We start from the raw sequence: 25,576 nt of genomic DNA, 5'->3' as shown, positions 1-25,576 counted from the left end.
TGAGACAGAAACAGATGACTGTGGACAGTTATTTTGTGAGACAGAAACAGACAACTGTGGACAGTTATTTTGTGAGACAGAAACAGACGACTGTGGACAGTTATTTTGTGAGACAGAAACAGACAACTGTGGAGTTATTTTGTGAGACAAACAGACGATTGTGGACAGTTATTTTGTGAGACAGAAACAGACAACTGTGGACAGTTATTTTGTGAAACAGACGACTGTGTACAGTTATTTTGTGAGACAGAAACAGACGACTCTGGATAGTTATTTTGTGAGACAGAAACAGACAACTGTGGAGTCAGAAACAGACAACTGTGGAGTTATTTTGTGAGACAGAAACAGACGACTGTGGATAGTTATTTTGTGAGACTGGGGTCCAATGACTCTCAAGCTGGTCCTAGTGGCATTAAAATACAGAGAAGGGAAGCAACCCCAGAGAGGGCTTTGATACCGGAAGTCCTCATGGAGAGGGATTCTCCTTCCAAACACTAACCCCAACTCCCTCTCTCCTCCTCCCTATCTTCCAGATGCCATCACCAATCTTCAATAAAGGTAAGTAAAAATGTTATTTTATATTACTATACATAATTAAAGACTATAGCATTTGTTGTGTGTATGTAAAACTGTAATTAATCTCTATAAAATGTATTTTTTTTGTGAATATTTTTGGGTTTCTGGAACGGATTAATTATATTTCCATTATTTCTTATGGGAAATATTGCTTCGAATTTCAGACTTTTCGAATTTAGAACTAGCTCCTGGAATGGATTAAGTTCGAAATTTGAGGTTCCACTGTATTTCATGTAGGTATGGTAGCTACCACACTTGACTTTCTACAATAAGTATTCACCTTTCATACATTAAGAGTACACATATTTTAAGGTAAGTAATGAGTATTTTATTGCTCGGGAACGCTTTAAATGTATATTACGTGTAGGTGTGGTATCCGGGCGAGCTACCATACCTACCCCCTGACTTCCTACAATAAATGCTACTTGCCTTGCACCCTACATTAAGACTACACATATATTAGGTAAGTAATGAGTGTACTACATGTGTATTTTACTTTTTTATTGTTTTTTAATGCCTACTTCTGTTGCTAACTTAATACATGTTAGTGTAACCTTGTTATCTAGCATTTATATGCATTTATAAGTGGAAAAACAGGCATTCTGCTTTATGGCAGTAGCCTGGAATGTAACCTGCCATATATGTGGGGGCCCTACGATATTTGAAATTGTGATCTTTTAATTGAAAAAAAAATGGAGAATGATGTTCTGACTGGAGAAAGGAAGCATAATGATACAACTGACTTCATCAAAATTTTACATTTCAGAGGTCAACTTCGCCCTCCCCGTAAGGACCAGAAGGTACCAGGAACAAACTATGGGATGTTTAATGATCTCGGTGTGTATGGTGTGCCAAAACTAGTCAGAGAGAAAAAGCGCTTTGATGCAGTTCATGTGATGAGAGAACTGGAAAGGTAAGACACATGTGAGTGGGGGGTTCAAGTAATCATCACAAAGCAAACTATCAATAATGAAAAATTATCACTTTATGGAATGTTCCTAGCATACTTAATGAAAGTGATCAGATCATCTGCCATATGTCTTACCATTATTTGACTAACACTTTACTCATCTCAAAGGCCAACCCAGGTGCTGTATATAGCTCTTCATTTGTTGTATCATTTCTGTAAGTGTGCAAATTGAATTTCACACTATTGTGAACATTATAATATGAAGAGTGGAATCAAGTGGGTAAAAACTCTGGATCCATTGATTGCGAAGTTAACACGTGATCACTCTGCTACAGGCATTAAGAACATACCATCAGTAACTTACTGAGCTAACCAGGCTGTGAAATGGTCTAGATTTTGACTGATTTAGGTTTGTCTCTTTAAGGGAGGTTCCTTGATGCTGGTGAGGGGGCTCTTGAGCTAAGGAATTTGACCTGTAACCCCCCCCCCCATTCCTTGGCTTAAATCTTGAGTGCCTGTCATTTCTCCAGGTGCTGCATGACCCTTATGGGTTTAAAATTCCTTCCACGAATGTAGTAGTAGTAGTAGTAGTCTAGTGTACTAGTAGTAGTATAGTGTAGTAATAGTAATAGTAGTATAGTGCATCAGTATAGTGTAGTAGTAGTATAGTGTAGTAGTAGTAGTGGTAGTACAGTGGACCCTTAACCAGCGATGGCATCGATTAACGATAAATCTGACTAGCGATACATTTAAACGCAAAAATTTTGCCTCAACTAGCGCTTAAAAACCCGACCAGCGCTATTCGTTCCGTACCATACGCGTCCACTTTGGCCTGAGCGCACCTCACTTGTCCCTTGGGTGTCAGTGTTTACAAGCCAGCCAGCCACCGCGGTCGCTTCCAAACATACAACAACTGGAACATTTCATATTATCACAGCCTTTGTAGTGATTGCACCTGCAAAATAAGTCACCATGGGCCCCAAGAAAGCTTCTAGTGCCAACCCTACAGCAAAAAGGGTAAGAATTACTATGGAGATGAAGAAAGAGATCATTGCTAAGTATGAAAGTGGAGTGTGTGTCTCTGAGCTGGTCAGGTTGTATAATAAACCCCAATCAACCATCGCTACTATTGTGGGTAAGAAAACGGCAATCAAGGAAGCTGTTCTTGCCAAAGGTGCAGCTGCTGCTGCACCAGAGTCAGCTGTTGTTGTTGCTGCACCACCATCAGCTGTATTACTCGAAGATGTGGAGAGAGTGTTGTTGGTGTGGCTTAACGTGAAACAATTACTGAGAAACGATTAACCCCGGAGGGTTAGCCACCCAGGATAACCCAAGAAAGTCAGTGCATCATCGAGGACTGTCTAACTTATTTCTATTGGGGGTCCTTAATCTTGTCCCCCAGGATGTGACCCACAACAGTTGACTAACACCCAGGTGAACAGGAAAAAATGCCTGGAACTAGTGCTCATATTGGTGAGGTTAGTGGGGAGGATGTGGAAGAGTTGGTGGAGAAGGACAATGAAGAACAAACCACTGATGAGCTGCTAGATCATCTTCAACAGTAAGAGGCCACACCTGAGGAAACTGCTTCGGAGGAGGGGAGAGAAAAATTGAAGAAGTTGCCTACTTCAAAGATTAAGGAAATGTGTGCAATGTGGCTTAAAGTGCAAACCTTTTTTGATGAAAATCACCCTCACACAGCTATTGCAAGCCGTGCTGGTGACTATTACACTGACAATGTTGTGAAACACTTTAGGATAAAGGAACGAGAGGTACAGGCCTCTATGGACAGATATGTTGTGCGACAGAAGTCCAGTGACTCTGAAGCTGGTCCTAGTGGCATTAAAAGAAGAAGGGAAGTAACCCCAGAAAAAGACTTGCTGCCTCAAGTGCTAATGGAAGGGGATTCCCCTTCTAAACACTAACAAGATCAACGGTCTCCCCTCCTCCCATCCCATCAATCATCACCAGATCTTCAATAAAGGTAAGTGTCATGTAACTATGCATGTCTTTTTCAGTTTGTGTGTATTAAAATTAATATTTCATGTGGTAAAATTTTTTTTTTTTTTCAATATTTTGGGGTGTCTTGCACGGATTAATTTGATTTCCATTATTTCTTATGGGGAAAATTAACTTGACTAACGATTATTTTGATTAACGATGAGCTCTCAGGAACGGATTAATATCACTGGTTGAGGGTCCACTGTATTTCATTCCAGAGGTCTGTTCGGGTGCCATTATAGACCGAATTTGTTCCCATAAAGAATATTGTGAATTAGATTAGTCCGTTTCAGACCCCCAAAAATACACGTACAAAAGCACTTACAAAAATACACTTACATAATTGGTCGAGTTGGGAGCTGATCGTAAGGCGGGGGTCCACTGTATTAGGGGAAAACATTTAGTGTGTTAAAAAAATTGTACTGTACCTAATTTCCAGATTCACCGCAGACATGGGAGGATATCCATTTCTTTATGCTGATACTTTTATGACACGGAAGGAATTTGAGGAGATGTTTGATTTGACAGCATATGAGCAAGTGCGGCATAAATACAATGCTGAACGTGCCTTCCCACATCTCTATGACAAGGTTAGTTTTTTTAAACTAATAAAAAAGAATGTATACCTCATCAGTAAAGAACAAGTAGTATCTGTATATGCATTACCTATATATTTTTAAATTGATTATTTCTCCAAAAATTTACCTGTGATATTAAATGGCCGTGGTGCCCTGTGGCCTGGTGGCAAAAGCTCTTGTTTCACATGACGAGGGTTTGGGTTCGATTCCCGGCAAAGGGGTGGAAACATTGGACGTGTTTCCGTACACCAGTTGTCTATGTTCATCCATCAGTAAAATGGGTACCTGGGTGTTAGCTGACTGGTGTGGGTCACATCCTGGGACAAAACTGATCTAATATTCCTGAAATGCTCTGCATAACATGTGGCATTCTATATAGTAGTACAGTGGAACCTCTACTTACGAGTTTAATCCATTCTATGACATTGCTCGCATCTGGATCTGCTCGTTTGTAGTCAGTTTTCCTCATTTAAATTAATTGAAATGGAATTAATTTGTTCCACTGGAATTCCAGGCATGACAAAATACTTCAATAATTTCCCTAATATCAACTCTGCAGCTTATTTATCTATCACAAGTCATCTAATATGACATAATAAACAATGTTAATAACATAGAAATGTGATATATACATAAAATTAATAAAATACACGTCATTACATATGTGGCTAGTGGTGGTGGCAGCGGCCATTGTTGTTGTTGGGGTTTATAGGGCCACCACAGCGGCCATTCCTGCTCCTGACTGCATGTGTAGAGAACCTAGGATAACCCAAAAAAAGTCAGACAGAGTGACTTATAATTGCTACACTCTTAATGCTACATTTAATTGCTTCATTTTTAATGCTACACTTTGTCACTGACTCCTTCTGCTTTAGTATTGTACATATCGTAAAAGTGGTACTTTGGTACTGCCTGGCCAAGTCCTTAACCCTCCACCTAGTTTCTTTATCTATGATATCCTGCTTTAATTCCATGGAAATCATCCTCTTTTTCTTCTCAGTGCTGTCCTTTGCACTTGCTTTCTAAGGACCCATGGTTAGAAACAAGAAATTTCGCAAAATAACTGCATGAAACGTAAGGAAAACACGAGAATTCCCTCCACCGCGAGTGGAGTGGACTGAGCATTGTTTTGATACACACTGCCATCTCGTGGTGGCATTTGGAAACTCACTTATAGTATAGGTTACAACAAGGTCTGCCACTGCTGTTTCATGTTGTCTGCCACTGCTGCTTCATGTTGTCTGCCACTGCTGCCTCATGATGTCTGCCACTGCTGCTTCATGTCGTCTGCCACTGCTACCTCATGATGTCTCCTCCTGCTTTTGCTAGTGTGTTGAAGAGCTTTCCAATATGTGAAGGTTGAGGGGCAGTGCCAATCGGACAGGTATTGGATGGTGATGCCATTTGTTTACTCTTGAACATCGCCAAAGAATTGAACATTTCTGCTACTTTGAGCTCAATTACAAGGTACTTTTCATCGTGAAACCAATCAAAATCATATCTATTTCTGCAGTATATTTTCCGTTCTATCAAATGAGACAAAAAAAGTGAGAATACAACCATAAAATCCATACAAAAATATACTGCTAAGGGGAGGCTAATGGCTGAGACATGAACTCCGTAATTTATGGTCTGATTTCTTTCATTTTTGGTGTACGTTAAGAAGAATCTTTGCATCATACATTGCCCAAGTTTCAATAAGATAGTCCAATAAACAACCGAGATCCAGTTCCCTAGATCAAGAGCAAGAGCCCCTCACCAGCGTCAAGGAACCTCCCTTGAGGCCCACTCACATCTGGAAATTTCACTCGTGTCTGGAAGCAAAAAATCGACTGAGCGACTGCTCGTATCTGGACAAACTCGCACATGGATGCACTCGAAAGTAGAGGTTCCACTGTATGTCACTGATGTCAGCAGGCCTGTATACCATGTACATGTACTTGTAGTAAATGAAGATATTATTTTTTATTATTAAATGTTAACCTGTTTTATTGCAGATCAAACCAGAGATAGATGTTGTGAAAGTTGGAAAACAATACATGGACCCATTGTAGACTTTGTCTCTCATATTTTAACATCCTTGAATAGACGAATAATGTAAGTGATTCAGATCTCTCGTTTTTATTTTTTTACATGGAAACTATAGTACTAGTTATATCCCAAGTATGTATCAATATTTATACATTACTGTATTTGTTTTAGAATATAATAATGTGCTATTGTGCTAAAATACAGATTCAAGTTTGTTCAGTACACTACATACATTTTTTGTAATAATCATATCATGAACATTTATAACAAATTACAGTGGACCCCCGGTTAACGAACTTTTTTCATTCCAGTAGTATGTTCAGGTGCCAGTACTGACCGAATTTTTTCCCATAAGGAATATTGTGAAGTAGATTAGTCCATTTCAGACCCCCAAACATACACGTACAAACGCACTTACATAAATACACTTACATAATTGGTCGCATTTGGAGGTGATCGTTAAGCGGGGGTCCACTGTACTTTGATGCCCCCTGATCGTTATTTTGCTTTCTGTTTGGTTTAACTGCTAGCACTCAATGTTAATTTCATATTTGTAATTTTCAAATGCTATATTATCATTACTTTTAATATGAAATCAACTCATTTTTTAGAAACTGAGTAATTTAGGTATAGTAAGATATAGTGTGGAACCTCTACTTACGAGTGCATCCACGTGCATGTTTTTCCAGATACGAGTAGTCGCTCGGTCAATTTTTTGCTTCCAGACGCGAGCGAAATTTCCAGATGTGAGTGGGCCTCAAGGGAGGTTCCTTGACACTGGTAAGGGGCTTTTTCTCTTGATCTAGGGAATTGGATCTCAGTTGTTTGTTGGACTGTCTTATTGAAACTTGGGAAATGTATGATGGAAAGATGCTTCTTAACGTACACCAAAAATGAAAGAAATCGGACTATAAATAACGGAGTTCACTTCTCAGCCATTAGCCTCCCCTTAGTGATATAATTTTGCATGGTTTTTATGGTTGTATTCTCATTTTTTTGGTCTCATTTGGTAGAATGGAAGATATACTACAGAAATAGATACGATTTTGATTGGTTTCACAAAGAAAAGTACCTTAAAATTGAGCTCAAAGTAGCAGAAATGTTCGATTCTTAGGTGATGTTCAAGAGTAAACAAATGACGTCACTGCCCAATACTTGTCTGATTGGCACTGCCCCTCAACCTTCATGTATTGGAAAGCTCTTCAACACACTAGCAAAAGTCAGAGCAGACATCATGAGGCAGCAGTGGCAGACATCATGAAGCAACAGTGGGAGACATCATGAGGTAGCAGTGGCAGACAACATGAAGCAGCAGTGGCAGACAACATGAAGTAGCAGTGGCAGACAACATGAGGTAGCAGTGGCAGACAACATGAAGCAGCAGTGGCAAAGTGTAGCATTAAGAGTGTAGCAATTAAGCATTGCATAAGAGTGTAGCAATTAAGCATTGCATAAGAGTGTAGCACTTATGAGTCACTCTGTCTGACTTTTTTTGCTTATCTAGGTTCTCTAGTCAGGAGCAGGAATGGCTACTGTGGTTGCCCTCTAAACCCCAACAACAACAATGGCCGCTGTCACCACCACTAGCCACTTACGTAATGACATGTAGTATTTTATTCATTCTAGTGTACATATCATGTTTTTATGTTATTAATATTTATTATGTCATATTACATGAATTGTGATAGATAAATAAGCCGTAGAGTTGTTATTAGGGGAATTATTGAAGTATTTTTTCGTGCCTGGAATTCCACTGGAACGAATTAATTCCATTTCAATTAATTTAAATGAGGAAAATTGACAATGCAGATGAGCAAATGCAGATGCGAGCAAGGTCATGGAACGAATTAAACTCATCAGTAGAGGTTCCACTGTATTGTTAATTTTTTGTTTTCTTCAAAATTAAATTAGAATGCATTAGGTGTCAAAACTCAGTTGCCTTAATTATAAATATTTTAGTATATCCTGTTATGGATTTTATAATTGATTTTAAGAGACTGAAACTTGAGTATTGTGCCAATCTAAATGATAATATTTTTTATCATTTTGTTTATGATATCTAAGGGAGATGCTATTAGGTCTCTTTATTATCGATTGAGACTATGGGGCTGACTATTTCTTCAGTGCTGATTGATCACATCATAGCCACTGCATTTGAGGTCTACAATATTTATCACCTCTGTATTCAGTGAAGAAGTCTGCAGAGCAGGTGAAACATTTTGACAATAAAGATACCCAACTACTACACGTTTTACTCGTCGATATTATATATCATTATCGTAACAAGGTGTACATCAGTCACTGCAGGATCTGAGAAAGGTTCTCTATCTTGCAGTAATCTCAGGCCCCTGAACATCAGTGCACTCAGAGATTAATGCAGAGTGTGGCATAAGTTTATAATGCAGTAAAGTACAGTGGACCCCTGAGTTTCGTGATTAATCCGTTCCAGAGAGCCCGCCGAAGGTCGAAATTCATGAAACTTGAAACCATTTTCCCCATAAGAAATAATGGAAATAAAATTAATCCGTTCCAGACACCCAAAAATGTTAAAATAATTTTTTTTTTTTCAAATTAAATAAAGATTTACATAATGAAAACAATCAGAAATCAAGTACATACATTTGAAAAAATAATAATAACATTACACTTACCTTTACTGAAGACATCTGCATGGATGGAAAATGGGAGGAGGGGATAGGAGAAAGGTGTACACTATTTTTTGGAAGGAGAATCTCCTTCCATTAGGACTTAAGGTATGAAGTCCATATCTGGGGTTACTTCCCTTCTTCTTTTAATGCCACTGGGACCAGCTTGAGAGTCACTGGACCCTTGTCACACAAAATATCTGTCCAGAGAGGTCTGTTTCTGGCGTTTCTTTAAGATTTGTCTGAAGTGGGACACAACACTGTCATTGTACATGTTGCCAGTACGGCCTGCAACAGCTTTGTTAGGGTGAAGTTCATCCATAAATGTTTGCACTTCAGTCCACTTTGCACATATGTCCTTAATCTTTGAAGAAGGCACCTTCCTCCATCTCTCTTCCTCCTCCTCTGTAGCAGTTTCCTGAGCTGTGATCTGTTGCTGTTGCAGATGAAGCTCTTGCAGCTCTTCAGTGGTTAGCTCTTCCCTGTGGTCCTCCACTAACTCTTCCACATCCTCACCACTTACCTCCAACCCCAGGGACATCCCCAATGCCACAATATTTTCCACAACTGGCATAGGTTCCTTAGGGTCAGCCACAAACCCTTCAAAATCCCTCTCTTGTACACAATCTGGCCACAGATTTCTCCAAGCAGAGTTCAAAGTCCTGGAAATCACTCCCTCCCAAGACTTACCTATAAGGTTTATGCAATGGAGGATATTAAAGTGATCTTTCCAGAACTCTCTTAGGGTCAATTCAGTGTCTGAGGTCACTTCAAAGCACTTTTGAAACACTGCTTTGGTGTAGAGTTTTTTTAATTTTGAAATGACCTGCTGGTCCATGGGCTGGAGGGGAGGAGTGGTATTAGGAGGCAAGAACTTCACCGTGATGAAATTAAACTCCTCCACTAATTGCTCTTCCAAGTCTGGAGGATGAGCAGGTGCATTGTCCATTACCAGGAGGCACTTGAGTGGCAATTTATTTTCCAGGAGGTATTTCTTCACACTGGGGCCAAATACTTCATTAAACCAGTCTAGGAAAATTCCCCTTGTGACCCATGCCTTACTGTTAGCCTTCCACATCACACACAAATTAATCTTGGCGACACTGTATTTCTTGAACACTCTGGGATTTTCAGAGTGATACACCAGTAAAGTCTTCACTTTAAAATCCCCACTAGCATTACTACAAAACATGAGAGTAAGCCTGTCTTTCATAGGCTTGTATCCTGGGAGTGCCACTTCCTCCTGCGTGATGTAGGTCCTCTTTGGCATTTTCTTCCAGAAGAGGCCTGTTTCGTCACAATTAAACACTTGCTGGGGTTTGAATTCTCCAGTGTCTACGCACTCCTTAAACTCCTGTACAAACTTCTCAGCTGCTTTTTTGTCAGAACTGGCAGCCTCAACACCATGCCTTATCAACTGTGAATGCCACTTTGCTTCTTAAATCTCTCAAACCAACCTTTGCTGGCCTTAAAATAACAAGCATCACCACTTGTTGCAGGCATGTTCTTTACGAGATCGTCATGCAACTGCCTTGCCTTTTCACATATTATCAACTGTGTAACATTATCTCCTGCTAACTGTTTTTCAGTAATCCACACCAACAATAACCTCTCCACTTCTTCGAGGATTTGTGATCTTTTTGTCAGCATATCCACCCCTTTTGCAACAACAGCACACTTTATTTCCTTTCCTTTCGCCATGATCGAAGTGATGGTTGAATGGGGCTTGCCATACATCCTGGCAAACTCTGTAACACGCACTCCACTCTCGTGTTCCTCACTTTCTTTACCAAAGGGCTTGCACTAGCTTTCCTTGGGCTCATGGTGACTTATTTAGCAGTTGTAATCACAAAAAACAATGGATGAACCCGCGGGGTGATGGTCACGTGTTGGTAAACAATGGCACACTGAGCGTGAATGGCGTGGGAGACTGGCTTTGTGTGCGCGGTGACGGGCGGACGGGTACCGGAAGGTCACCGAAACACGAGTTTTTTCACGAAACTCGAGGCCAGATTTTTCCAAAAAACTCGCCGAAGGTCGAATTTCACGAAAGTTGAGGCTGCCGAAACTCGAGGGTCCACTGTATTTGCATTGAAGGTTTGAAGCAGATCTGGTTTGGTATTAACATGTTATCACATGGATACCAGTATCCCCATTTAATTCAATAAAAATGGCAAATTAGGACATGTACAGCTCTAAACTATGTTAAACCTTGCACAAAGAAACACCAGCTTTGAAGCCAAACGAAAGACAAATTCTCTTAGTTATTTCAGAGGGACCAATATCCTAGAATAAACCAGCATGTTAAGCTTGAAGACAGTCAGAATGTGAATTATCAAATTGTTAGCATTGAAAGGTAAAGGCAGTTAGATGAGGCACTTGGAAATTATTGCATGAAAATCAGCATTCCAGTTTTGTCCAGTTTCTTCTATTAAAAAAATGGCAAATTAGGACTAACAAAGCCCACAAAAAAATCCAAACTTTTCTCTAAGCAAGATTTACCAGTATTTAAGGTTGAAGCAAGTAAGTATCAATGTAAGTACAGTGGAACCTCAGTTTTCATGATTAATTCATTCCAGAAAGTCTGACAAAAACTGAATTGTACGAAGACTGAAGTAATATTTCCCATAAAAAATAATGTGAATCCAATTAATCCATTCCAGACACCCAAAAGTATTAACAAAAAATACATTTTATAGAGAATAATTGTTGTTTTACATACAGAAAATAATGAGATTTAAATATAAATGACTAATGAAATGGATAAATAAACATTTAACATCACTTTTACCTTTATTGAAGACTCTTGTTGGCATATGGAAGAGGCAAGGAGGGAAGAGGGAGGAGATGTTATTGTTTGGAAGAGGAATCCCCTCCATAAGGACTTCAGGTATCAATGCCCTATCCGGGGTACTTCCCTTCTTCGTCTTTTACTGGCACTAGGACCAGCTTGAGAGTCACTGGACCCCTGTCACAAAAAATCTGCCCAGAGAGGCCTGTTTCTGGTGTCTCTTTAAGATTTGCCTAAAATGGGACAAGGCATTGTCATTGAACATGTTGCAGACACTGCTTACAACAGCTTTGCAGCTCGCTCCACTTTGCACACGTCCTTCATCACTGTAAAAGTGACATTCTCCCCTTTCTCTTCTTCCTCCTCTGAAGCAATTTCCTCAGCTGCAATCTGTTGCTGTTCCAGTTGAGGGTGTTGCAGCTCTTCAGTGGTTAGCTCTTCCCTGTGGTTGTCCACCAACTCTTCCACATCCTGGCCACTCACATCCAACCCCATGGACTTCCCCAAAGAGACAATAGCTTTCGCAACAGGCGTAGGGTTGTCAGGGTCAGCCTCAAACTCTTCACCACATTCTGGCCACAATTTTCTCTAAGCAGAGTTTATCGTCCTGAAAGTCACTTCCTGCCAAGCCTTATCTATAAGGCTTATGCAGTTGAGGATACTGAAGTGATTCCTCCAATTTCTTAGGGTCAGTTCAGTGTCTGAGGTCACTTCAAGGCACCTTTGAAACATTGCTTTGGTGTAGAGTTTTTTGAAGTTTGAAATGACCTGCTGGTCCATGGGTTGGATGAGAGGAGTGGTATTAGGGGGGGGGGGCAAAAACTTCATTTTGATGAAACTAAACTCCAACAGTTGGTCTTCTAAGTCTGGAGGATGAGCACAAACATTGTCCATTACCAGGAGGCACTTGAGTGGCAATTTATATTCCAGGAGGTTTTTTTTCACACTCAGGCCAAACACTTCATTGACCCACTCAATGAAAATTTGCCTCATGACCCATGCCTTATTGTTAGCCTTCCACATCACACACAATTTACTCTTGATGACATTGTTTTTCTTGAGCACTGAGGGATTTTCAGAGTGATACACCAGTAAAGGCTTCACTTTGAAGTCCCCACTATTATTACCACGGAACAAAAGAGTTGGCCTATCCTTCATAGGCCTGTGTCCTGGCAGTGCCTTTTCCTCCTGCATGATGTAGGTCCTCTTTGGCATTTTCTTCCAAAAGAGGCCTGTTTTGTCACAATTGAACACTTGTTGGGGAGGAATCCTTCAGCCTCTACATACTCCTTGAATTCATCAGTGAATTCTTCGGCAGCACATTTATCCAAACTTGCAGCTTCGCCATGTCTTAACACACTGTGTATGCCAGATCGCTTCTTGAATTTGTCAAACCAACCTCTGCTGGCTATAAATTCACTAACAGCAGTACTCGTTCCAGGCATTTTCTTTACAAGATCCGCATGCAACTGCTTTGCCTTTTCACAAATTGTTGACTCCAAAACACTATCTCCACACCAACAGCAACTTCTCAACACCTTTGGTTGTTTGCGATCTCTGTTTTGTTAGCACATTTACCCCTTTAGCAACATCAGCTTCCTTGATTTCTTTTTTCTTCACCAGGATGGAACTGATCGTTGATGAGGATTTCCTGTACATCCTAGCGAGATCAGCCACCTGTATGCCACTTTCATACTTAGCTATGACTTCTTTTTTTAGTTCTATCATGCTTCTCGCCTTCTTTATCAAAAGGCACTCGGAACTTTCTTTGGCCCCATGGTGGCTTATTTAGCAGTTAGCACTCAATGAACAAGCACAAAAACAATGGATTATTACAAAGTGTTTCGGCTAATGCACAGGGTAATACTCAATGATTAACAAAGGCAGACCGAGTCACTCGGCGCTTGAGTGGCTGTGTGACGCGAGCAGGCAGACGGATGTGTTCGGTACGGACCATTGTCAACTCTACGAAAACCGAGGTGATGTACGAGAACTGGGATAAAATTTTGACGGAAGAAGTTGTTGAAAACTGAATCCTACGAAAACTGGGGCATGTGAAAACCGAGGTTCCACTGTACATGATTAAGATTTATCGTATAAACATTATGTAGATTTAACCTAGGATGACCTGTTAACCTTTGCAGTGACCGTTATGCAGATCTGTGTTGTTGATGCCAGAGCTCCCTCACATAAATATACGTTTTGATAAGCTGTGAGTGGTAGATTTTGGCCTAGATATGAGAGAATGGATTTGTGCAGTGAGTGTGCACATTATGATAAAAATCCTGCTCCACATTTTGCATTTCCCTGATGGGAAATGCAAAACTTTGACCTTGTGTTTGGTTTCAAATAGCAATTTTAAGGTGTTTTCTAGGATAGTTTTTATGGTTTTATTGGCTGTTTCTTAGTACCAATTGATAGAATGGAAGATATACTACCGAAACAGATAGGTTGGTTTTAGGACCAGAAGTAGCTTTAAGTTGGGCTCAAAGTAGCAGAAATATTCGATTTTTGCCAATTTTCCTGAGGACAGGTAAGGCCCTTACTCCCTTCCACCCTGGTTTGTTTATGGGATTTTAATAGGTCTGATTCACTTATTGGGATGCTGTAAACCATGACCTATCACTCCTGGTTATGTTTTATTATCTGAAAAATAGAGTAAATCTTTGATATTTTTATGTGATTAATTCAAAATGGTAGTTAAGAAGCCACTTTAAAGTTTCCTTGGTAAATGTCATTATCTGTGCATTAGTGTTTACACAACTTGCCAGTACTATCTTACTAGTTCAACCAATGTTTACTACACTGAGTGATGAAGTTCCTTGCTCTGGAATGTCCCCTCAGCCAGTACTACTCAGTACAGGTACAGTACATTATTATACTAGTTGAGGAGCATCCTACAGTGTAGATATTTTTTTTTTTTTTTAACATGTTGGCCATCACCCACCGAGGCAGGGTGACCCAAAAAGAAAGAAAAACTCAAGAGAAAGAAAAAAACTTTCATCATCATTCAACACTTTCACCATCACTCGTATATAATCAGTCTTTGCAGAGGCGCTCAGGTACAACAGCTTAGACGTCTCTCCAAACTGCCAGTATCCCAAACCCCTTCTTTAAAGTGCAGTCATTGTACTTCCCATTTCCAGGACTCAAGTCCGGCTAACTGGTTCCCTGAATCCCTTCACAAAATATTACCCTGCGTACACTCCAACAGCTTGTCAGGTCCCAAAAACCATTTGTCTCCATTCACTCCTATCTAACATGCTCATGCATGCTTGCTGGAAGTCCAAGCCCCTCGCCCACAAAACCTCCTTTACCCCCTCCCTCCAACCTTTTCAGGGATGACCCCTACCCTGACTTCCTTTCCCTATGGATTTATATGTACTTCAAGTCATTCTACTTTGTTCCATTCTCTCTAAATGACTAAACCACCTCAACAACCCCTCTTCAGCCCTCTCAGTAATACTTTTAGTAACTCCACACCTAATTTCCACACTACAAATTCTCTGCATAATATTTACACCACACATTGCCCTTAGAGAGGACATCTTCACTTCCTCCTCACTGCAACATTTACAACCCATGCTTCATACCCATATAAGAGTGTTGTTACCACTATACTCTCATACATTCCCTCTGCCTCCATGGATAACGTTTTTTCTCTCCACAGATACCTCAACGCACCACTAACCTTTTTTCCTTCGTCAGTTCTATGATTAATCTCATCCTTCATCAACCCATCAGCTGACAAGTCAACTCCCAAATATCTGAAAACACTCACTTCTTCCATACTCCCTCCCCCCAATGTGATATCCAGTTTTTCTTTTTCTAAATTGTTTGATGCCCTCATCACCTTACTCTTATCTATGTTCACTTTCAACTTTCTACCTTTAGATAAAAATATTAATATTATTTCTTGCCCATTTTCAGTGTCTGTTATTTGTAGGATCTTTCTATATATTTCTTCAATTGGTTAGGAAGTGAATGGCTGAAGTAAGTAGATGAAAAATGATGTGCAGTAATTTCTTTAAATTGAGGTCATTGAGACTCATTACAGTTTTACAGTTTATTTTATACAATGAGCCATATACACATTTGTTAATCACTAAGTATATATGAGATGACTAGAAGTACAATACTGGTCAATACTGTGGGAGAGACTAATGTTTAAAATAGAAAACATACTTATTATAAATTTTTTATTTAGTGATTAGCTGACATTGCAACAAAATTATTTTAAAAACTAATATTATTTCAGGAAAATGTGAAAACAGCAAAGCAACTATTAGATGGCCAATGATGATTTTTTTTTTTTTAATGGAGCTACTGGATTAGAATACTGAAACATGTCTTTGAATATGAAATTGAACACTTTGTGGGAAGTTTACACTGTATACATATTTAGCATACTGGCCATTTCCCAAGGCAGGGTGACTCAAAGTAGACAACATATCTATCATTGCCCTCAACATCCACCACCTACTCAGTTTGAGTGAGTTGATTTTCCTGAGTTCCTTCACATGGCAACACTGCCTCAAGACTGTACTTCACTGACTTCCCCAAATCCCTTCATACTACAATACTATCTGAATTGCCACTAGTTTTCTTAAAACATTCACACTGAAACACCGCCTCATGTATTAAACACTACATTCCTCTCATTTTCTTAAAACATTTTCACTGAAACACCACTTCTAGCACTAAACACTACTCTCCACTGGTTTTCTAATATTCCTTCACACTACCACACTAATTCTCTACCTCAGTCTAACATCTCACCTAACATGCTTACACATGCCTACTAAATTTCAGTTCTCTCCTTCTCAATACTTTCTTCACATCCTTCTTCCAAAACTTTCATATCCCTTACAACACCTTTCACCCACCCAGGATTTATCATATTTGTGAGGAAATGCTAAACCCGGAGGGTTCATATAGTATCTAAGGGAAATGGGAGATAATAAGGGATGGTGACTAATTCCTTGGATCAAGAACCCTTCACAGTTGTCAAAGCTCCCTTTTTTTACCCTTGAAGGGTCATCCCTAAACAGAACATTTTATTTTCACTTCCTTCCTTTGTGCATTCACTTTCAAATTCCTTCTTTTGAACACCCTTTTAACCCTTTCTTTGACCGTCACATAGAGCTGCTGTACATCAATGAGACCAGGGTCCCTCATGTAGTTCTTCGTTATGAGCTCAGCTGTGAACAGTAAATTTTGGCCTAGATATGAGAGTTTGTGTCTGTGCAGTGAGTGTGCACAGTATAATAAAAAAAAAATCCTACCCCACACAGTGCATGATAGGAAAAGCAAAACTTTACCCATGTGTATGGTTTAAAAAAACAATTTTGAGGTGTTTTCTCGGATGTTTTTGGTTTTATTGACTATTATTTGGTATCATTTGATAGAGCAGAAGACATACTACTGAAATAGAGATTATTTTGGTTGGCTTCAGAGCCAGAAGTAGCTTGAAATTGAGCTCATATTAGATGAAATATTTATTTTTTTGTTGAATTTTCTGAGAATGGGTAAGGCCTCCCTACACCCTTGTCTGTTTTATGGGTTCTTAATAGGTGTGATTCAGTTACTGGGACACTGTAAACTATGACCAATCATTCCTGGTTATTTTTTATTTGAGAAATAGAGTAAATTTTTCTATTTTTGTGTGATAATAAATTCAGCATGGAAGGCAGATGTAATAAGGGGAGGCCTGGGGTATGATTAATGAACAGAGGAAATGTTGCTTTAGTGCTAGGAATATTTATATAATTTATTTTTTACTTTATTTTTAACCCCTAAACGATCCAAACGTATATATACGTTCTTACCGCTAGCGCCCCAAACATATATATACATTTTATATTTCCTGCCTCCAAATTTGGCACGATTGGCCTGAGATGCATAATCAGCATAGAATAGGTCTTAACACTCTGTGTGTACCATATTAGAAAAATCTGGGACCACTTAGTACCTTGTGGGAGCGCCAGTTAAATTGAGCACCAGCTCAAGCAAGCAGTGCGGCAAACACCAAGGATTCACTGATGTAATGTCATATTAATACTCCCCTTTTAAGAGGAAAGTGATGTTAACCCCAAGTTTAGGGCCTGTCTGTCTCTGTCTCTGTTTCTGTCTATCTGTCTGTCTGTCTATCTGTCTCTGTCTATCTGTCTCTATCTCTCTTGATCTGTCTCACAGTACACACAAATACAATTATACATAGTGTAAATTACCTAGGATAACCTAAAAAATCCAAAGTGCTGTACCGTGCTTGTAAATATAATGCATAAGAATACCTGTTGGTTCACAGGGGCTCTCTCTCTGGGACAGACAGACAAGCACCCTCCTTGGGACCCATCAAATGTCATCCCATATCTCATCTTATCACTGCCCTCCCGGATGCTTGTCACATTGCTTCAAGGGAACTTCTTCCTTCTTCCTCCTCCTCCTTCCTTCTTCCTTCTTCTTCTTCTATACTCCTGTGTATCCAAAACATTGCTGGGACCTATAAATACTTTGTATATATTCCTAGACAATAGTAAATGACCAAGGCAGGTGTAAATGTCCACCTGTCAATGTGTTTGTGACAATTTGAGTACAATTTCAGTACCGAATATTAGTGTCAGAACAAAGATTGGTTATGAAATGCCAAGAACTACAATAAATTGTAATTATCAGAGCATAAAAATTATATAAAATAATATAAAAATGAGAAAAAATGGTATATCGACAACACTTCCTTAAGCAGCAGGACTTGATGTTGCCATCAGGTGGACATTAAGCGCCAACTTTGCAGCCTCATATCTCAGTAAGTACTGACCCTGATATTTTATTTTAATCGTATAATACTTAAAAAAAATTTCTCTATTTCATTAAAAAAAAAAAAAAGATTTTTTTATTTTTCAAAATATTCGGGGCACTGGGGGAGAGAATGCATATACAGTGGACCCCCGCTTTGCGATCACCTCCCGATGCGACCAATTATGTAAGTGTATTTATGTAAGTGCGTTTGTACATGCATGTTTGGGGGTGTGAAATGGACTAATCTAATTCACAATATTCCTTATGGGAACAAATTCAGTCAGTACTGGCACCTGAACATACTTCTGGAATGAAAAAATATCGTAAACCGGGGGTCCACTGTATACATTTGGACTGTTTAGGGGTTAAATTTATATTTTTTAACCTTGTGTAAAACTGGCCAGATTACCAACCTCTGTGTGCTTTATAGAATAGGTGTAACTGTTAAATGGGTGGTTTCTTGTACTTGGTGGCTAAAAATCACAGATGCATAAATTAAGCCTAGACACTTAACTTTGTGCCTGCGGAATACCGCAAGTTTTCCACCAAATTTTATACTTTTTGCGTCATTATATTCAGAAAAGGATTCACTACCATTTCAGAAGGAATTTAAAATAAAAAAAAAAGGGTGGGACAAAGACAGCAATATTAATTTTTGGGGTCTGGACAGTGAAAGAGTTAATGATATCCAAAACCTTAAAATTGTATGCACAGCTTTCACTGGCTACATGAATGGACTTTGAAATTCTTACCTAGTAAGTAGTCTTTATAGTAGTAGCAGTAATGATAATTTTTTTAAAACATTTTGCTTATATGTATATTGATGTGACATTATGTTTATGTATATCTGTGTATCAGTATATTTGCATGTATGTATATACAGTATATGTGCATTTGTATGTATTTAAAATAGAAATAAGGGAGATAAAAGCACATAAATTCACACAGTTACAAAAACTATCTAATGCACTCGCATAACATACAGTAATAGTATTATGTATTATTAATGTGTTACTGGTGTTCTTTTTGCTGTTGCTGTTGTCACTCATAATAGTAGTAGTAGTAAACTACTAGTACAACTACTTCTTTGATTACTACTACGTCGACTACTAGTACGACGACTACTACTACGACGACTACTACTACGACAACTACTATGACAATGTCTGCTACTACGATGACTACTACTAAGATGACCACTACTACTATGACTATACTACTACTATTACTACAGTATTAGGCTGACAAGAATTAAATACACCATCAGTGACCAGCAGTATGCCATCCACTTACCCCATGATGTGCAAACACACTACATGTAAATATTTTCTTCTGTTATTTTATGTTTTTTTCAATAATTTCCTGGTGATATTTTGCAGCCTGAACTGGTTAAATAATACAGTAGACTAGCTAATACTCCTTAGTGTTAAAAGAGAAGTAATGGCATTAGGACTGACACAGTATAGCTCCCTCCAGTCATTGTCAATGTTTGCAAATTGCTGCCGAAACAAACATAATTATCATTGTTGCAGACATGTAGGATAGTGATAAATATTATATATAATATGTAGAGTTTAAGTACAGATACAATATATGCTAAAAAATAGACAACTGTTTGCTGTGTGAAATATATAACACCTGTTCAGTTTATAGCTGTGTTTGCATTACAACAGTAATTTTTCCAAATAATGATATGTATAAAATTTTTCACAGTGATAAATATTGTTACTTATAGTCCTCAAAGAAAGAAAATAGTTGAAGTACTACATTGTCATTTACAGAGCTTGTGTCACACTTGACATTAGTGGCACCACAATACAAAACTTGAAAAATCTCTACTTGTCATTTTTTCTTTATTTGTAACTCCATTATTCATTGTGCTGTTTGCCTGGTTTTAACATGTGAATTGTATTATGAGGCTCAATAAATAAATAATGTTATTGCTTACAAACTAATTACATGTACTGTAATCTGAGTGCCAAGGATTCATGTATTCACTTTGAGTAATAATTATCCAAACTTCTACTTGGCTACTACCACAATCTCTGAAATAGCATTAATTATTAAAACACTAAATAACTTAGAAAGTAGCACAAGAAATACCCACAAATATCTATGAGAAAGCAATGCAAGTGTTATCACAACCCATTTAAATACTTTCCAACAAATTGCTTTTAAGAACATGCTTTTCCAGGCTGTCTCAAAAGAGCCAAATACAGTAATACCTATCCACAAAAGTCGTGACCAAACTGGTGTTGATAATCACAGATCAGTATCTAATGTATGAATTCTATCAAAAGTATTTGAGAAAGTGATTCACAAGCAGCTGTACTCATACTTAACCAAACACTAATGGTGCAATCAAAAACAAAAACAAAAACAAAAAAAAAAGCTTGACAATTTATGTAGCATTGGACTTTTCATTGGTCTGTGAAAGTTTTTGATACAGTTTAGCACAATATTCAACTTTGCAAACTTAGTAGCTGTAGATTCAGAGGACACACAGAGCTATAGTATTTCACATCCTACTTAACAGACAACAGCATGTAGTCATAAATAGCACTTCCTCAACTACCTACCCACCCAATTAAATTAGATATCCTCTAAGGTTGCATTCTGGGCCTTCTTTACTTCCTCCTCTACATTAACCTGAACCAGTACTCTTTACTGATCACACAACTGTATCTAAACCATGTCCACAATTAGACATTAAAATTAATGAGTCTAAAGTAGAGAAGAAAACATGAGGATAAGTGTCTGCTTATAGATAATAAATTTAATGCTCATATTCATCTCCTTTAAAAAAATATCATAAACTCTAGATATACTCTCCTAAATTTGGGTATTATATTCCCTAATCTATTATAAAAACTCTACTTCCCTCTCATTTACCTATACCTCACCTATAGAATTTGTGCTTGGGGTTCTTTCTGACCTGCCACCTCAAACCAGTTATCACACAACAAAAGATAGCTATCAGAACAATCACAAACTCAAATTTTAGGCAACACATTATGGCCTTATTCATATCCTTAACCCTTTCACTGTCGGTGACATATAGGTACGGCCTACAAGCCAGTGTTGGTAACGTATTAATGTGCCAAAATTCTAGTGGCTTCAGATCTTGTGGGAGAAAGCATGTGAGAGAATTGGTCTGCATGGTCAGTGCGCACAGTATTAAAAAAGTTCTGCACTACATAGTGCATAATGAGAGAAAAAATATCCAACCGTGTGTTTGGATTAAAACGCTGGCTTTGAAGTGTATTTTCGTATTATATTTATGGTTGTATTCTCGTTTCCTTGGTCTCATTTGATAGAATGGAAGATATAACACAGAAATAGAGATGATTTTGGTTGGTTTTATGATGAAAAGTACCGTGAAATTGAGCTCAAAGTAGCAAAAATTTTAGATTTAGCCGATGTTTAACCCTTAAACTGTCCAGGCAGATCTACGTTCACATGCATAGTGCTCCAAAAGTAGATCTACATTTTTTTTACATATTTTCAAATATAACAAAAAAAAAAGTAGATCAAAGTTTTTTTACACGTTTTCAAATGTAAAAAAAAAGATCTACTATTTTTACATACTTTCAAATGTTGAAAAAACGTAGATCTATGTTTGGACAGTTTAAGGGTTAAGAGTCAACAAATGATGTCACCGTCCAATACGTGTCCAACTGGTCAGTCTGATACACAGTCACGAATGGGTTGACATTATTTATACAATTTCAATAATTCAGTAGTCTGCATAACAGTAAATCTTCACTTTTTTGTGTGAATAAAAATTCAAAATGGAAAGAGTAATATAAGAAGGGCCTGGAGCCATGACTAATGAACATAGAAAATGGTATTTTAGTTCCAAGAATGTCTGCAGTGTTTACTCTGGACCCTATTTTGAAATTGACATCTTTTGAAATTTGTGTGAAATTGGCCAAATTGCCAATTTCTGACCACTTTATTAGGTAGTTGAAATCGGTTAATGGGCGATTTCTTGTACTCAGTCGATAGAAAAAGTGGAGTTCTAGTGAAATAGCTATGAGTTTGGTCAACAGGAACAATGGAATTGGCCAAAAATAGGGCTCAAAGTGGGCGAAATCACCACTGCGTATATATCTCGCAAACTTTGCAAAGGCGTAATTCCATAAGTTTTCCATCAAATTTCGTACTTTTGGTGTCATTACCATCGGGAAAAGATTCTCTATCATTTCGTGAGTTTTTTTTTTAAATTTTTCAACACTGAGAGCAAGTTTGTGAACAGGGGTCTCGACAGTGAAGGAGTTAAAAACTATAAAAATATAAATGTCACACACACTATAATTCACTCCACATCTTCAAAACACTACACTATAATGCTGATGAAACACTGCACTGTAATGCTGATGAAACACTACACTGTAATGCTGATGAAACACTGCACTGTAATGCTGATGAAACACTACACTGTAATGCTGATGAAACACTGCACTGTAATGCTGATGAAACACTACACTGTAATGCTGATGAAACACTACACTGTAATGCTGATGAAACACTGCACTGTAATGCTGATGAAACACTGCACTGTAATGCTGATGAAACACTGCACTGTAATGCTGATGAAACACTACACTGTAATGCTGATGAAACACTACACTATAATGCTGATGAAACACTGCACTGTAATGCTGATGAAACACTGCACTGTAATGCTGATGAAACACTACACTGTAATGCTGATGAAACACTGCACTGTAATGCTGATGAAACACTGCACTGTAATGCTGATGAAACACTACACTGTAATGCTGATGAAACACTACACTATAATGCTGATGAAACACTGCACTGTAATGCTGATGAAACACTGCACTGTAATGCTGATGAAACACTGCACTGTAATGCTGATGAAACACTGCACTGTAATGCTGATGAAACACTGCACTGTAATGCTGATGAAACACTGCACTGTAATGCTGATGAAACACTGCACTGTAATGCTGATGAAACACTACACTGTAATGCTGATGAAACACTACACTGTCATGCTGATGAAACACTACACTGTAATGCTGATGAAACACTACACTGTAATGCTGATGAAACACTACACTGTAATGCTGATGAAACACTACACTGTAATGCTGATGAAACACTACACTGTAATGCTGATGAAACACTACACTGTAATGCTGATGAAACACTACACTGTAATGCTGATGAAACACTACACTATAATGCTGATGAAACACTGCACTGTAATGCTGATGAAACACTGCACTGTAATGCTGATGAAACACTGCACTGTAATGCTGATGAAACACTACACTGTAATGCTGATGAAACACTACACTGTAATGCTGATGAAACACTACACTATAATGCTGATGAAACACTGCACTGTAATGCTGATGAAACACTGCACTGTAATGCTGATGAAACACTACACTGTAATGCTGATGAAACACTACACTGTAATGCTGATGAAACACTACACTGTAATGCTGATGAAACACTACACTGTAATGCTGATGAAACACTGCACTGTAATGCTGATGAAACACTACACTGTAATGCTGATGAAACACTACACTGTAATGCTGATGAAACACTACACTGTAATGCTGATGAAACACTACACTGTAATGCTGATGAAACACTACACTGTAATGCTGATGAAACACTGCACTGTAATGCTGATGAAACACTGCACTGTAATGCTGATGAAACACTGCACTGTAATGCTGATGAAACACTACACTGTCATGCTGATGAAACACTGCAATGTTATGCTGATGAAACACTGCACTGTAATGCTGATGAAACACTGCAATGTCATGCTGATGAAACACTACACTGTAATGCTGATGAAACACTGCAATGTCATGCTGATGAAACACTGCACTGTAATGCTGATGAAACACTGCAATGTCATGCTGATGAAACACTACACTGTAATGCTGATGAAACACTGCAATGTCATGCTGATGAAACACTGCACTGTAATGCTGATGAAACACTGCAATGTCATGCTGATGAAACACTACACTGTAATGCTGATGAAACACTGCAATGTCATGCTGATGAAACACTGCACTGTAATGCTGATGAAACACTGCAATGTCATGCTGATGAAACACTGCACTGTAATGTTGATGAAACACTGCACTGTAATGCTGATGAAACACTGCACTGTCATGCTGATGAAACACTGCACTGTAATGTTGATGAAACACTGCAATGTCATGCTGATGAAACACTGCAATGTCATGCTGATGAAACACTGCACTGTAATGTTGATGAAACACTGCACTGTAATGCTGATGAAACACTGCACTGTCATGCTGATGAAACACTGCACTGTAATGTTGATGAAACACTGCAATGTCATGCTGATGAAACACTGCAATGTCATGCTGATGAAACACTGCACTGTAATGTTGATGAAACACTGCACTGTAATGTTGATGAAACACTGCAATGTCATGCTGATGAAACACTGCACTGTAATGTTGATGAAACACTGCACTGTAATGTTGATGAAACACTGCAATGTCATGCTGATGAAACACTGCACTGTCATGCTGATGAAACACTGCAATGTCATGCTGATGAAACACTGCACTGTCATGCTGATGAAACACTGCACTGTAATGCTGATGAAACACTGCACTGTAATGTTGATGAAACACTGCACTGTCATGCTGATGAAACACTGCACTGTAATGTTGATGAAACACTGCAATGTCATGCTGATGAAACACCGCACTGTAATGTTGATGAAACACTGCAATGTCATGCTGATGAAACACTGCACTGTAATGTTGATGAAACACTACACTATAATGCTGATGCTGACTTAAGACACTTATTGGAAAACTGAAACAGAACACCACAAGAATCGCACATGAAACAAATACAGTGGACCCCCGCATAGCGATATTAATCCGTGCAAGAGAGCTCATTGTTATGCGAAATTATCGTTATGCGAATGAATTTTCCCCATAAGAAATAATGGAAATCAAATTAATCCGTGCAAGACACCCCAAAGTATGAAAAAAAAATTTTTTTACCACATGAAATATTAATTTTAATACACACAAACTGAAAAAGGCATGCACAATTACATGACACTTACTTTTATTGAAGATCTGGTGATGATTGATGGGATGGGAGGAGGAGAGAGTGTTAGTGTTTAGAAGGGGAATCCCCTTTCATTAAGACTTGAGGTGTCAAGTCCTTTTCTGGGGTTACTTCCCTTCTTCTTTTA

General features: G+C 38.5%; 1 protein-coding gene across 6 annotated transcripts in view; it reads left to right on the top strand.

Annotated features, from left to right (window-relative positions):
• The window catches only part of LOC138853132 (delta(24)-sterol reductase-like), a 52,892-nt gene extending 32,611 nt beyond the window's left edge, over nucleotides 1-20,281 (top strand). For 3 of the 6 annotated variants that reach the window (XM_070088062.1, XM_070088063.1, XM_070088058.1), the window contains 3 exons: nucleotides 1,343-1,489; nucleotides 3,927-4,077; nucleotides 6,063-20,281. In XM_070088062.1, coding sequence (XP_069944163.1) covers nucleotides 1,343-1,489; nucleotides 3,927-4,077; nucleotides 6,063-6,119 — 355 coding nt within the window. In that variant the 3' untranslated portion in view covers nucleotides 6,120-20,281. The remainder of the gene's footprint in view (nucleotides 1-1,342; nucleotides 1,490-3,926; nucleotides 4,078-6,062) is intronic. The other 3 variants (XM_070088061.1, XM_070088059.1, XM_070088060.1) reach the window with 3 other exon arrangements.
• The last annotated feature ends 5,295 nt before the right edge of the window (nucleotides 20,282-25,576 follow it).

This window comes from Cherax quadricarinatus, chromosome 23 (genome assembly GCF_038502225.1).
Source record: "Cherax quadricarinatus isolate ZL_2023a chromosome 23, ASM3850222v1, whole genome shotgun sequence".
Taxonomy (NCBI): Eukaryota; Metazoa; Arthropoda; class Malacostraca; order Decapoda; family Parastacidae; genus Cherax; species Cherax quadricarinatus.
The sequence above is the reverse complement of the archived record's forward strand: the minus strand, read 5'-3'. Positions and strand labels throughout refer to the sequence as shown.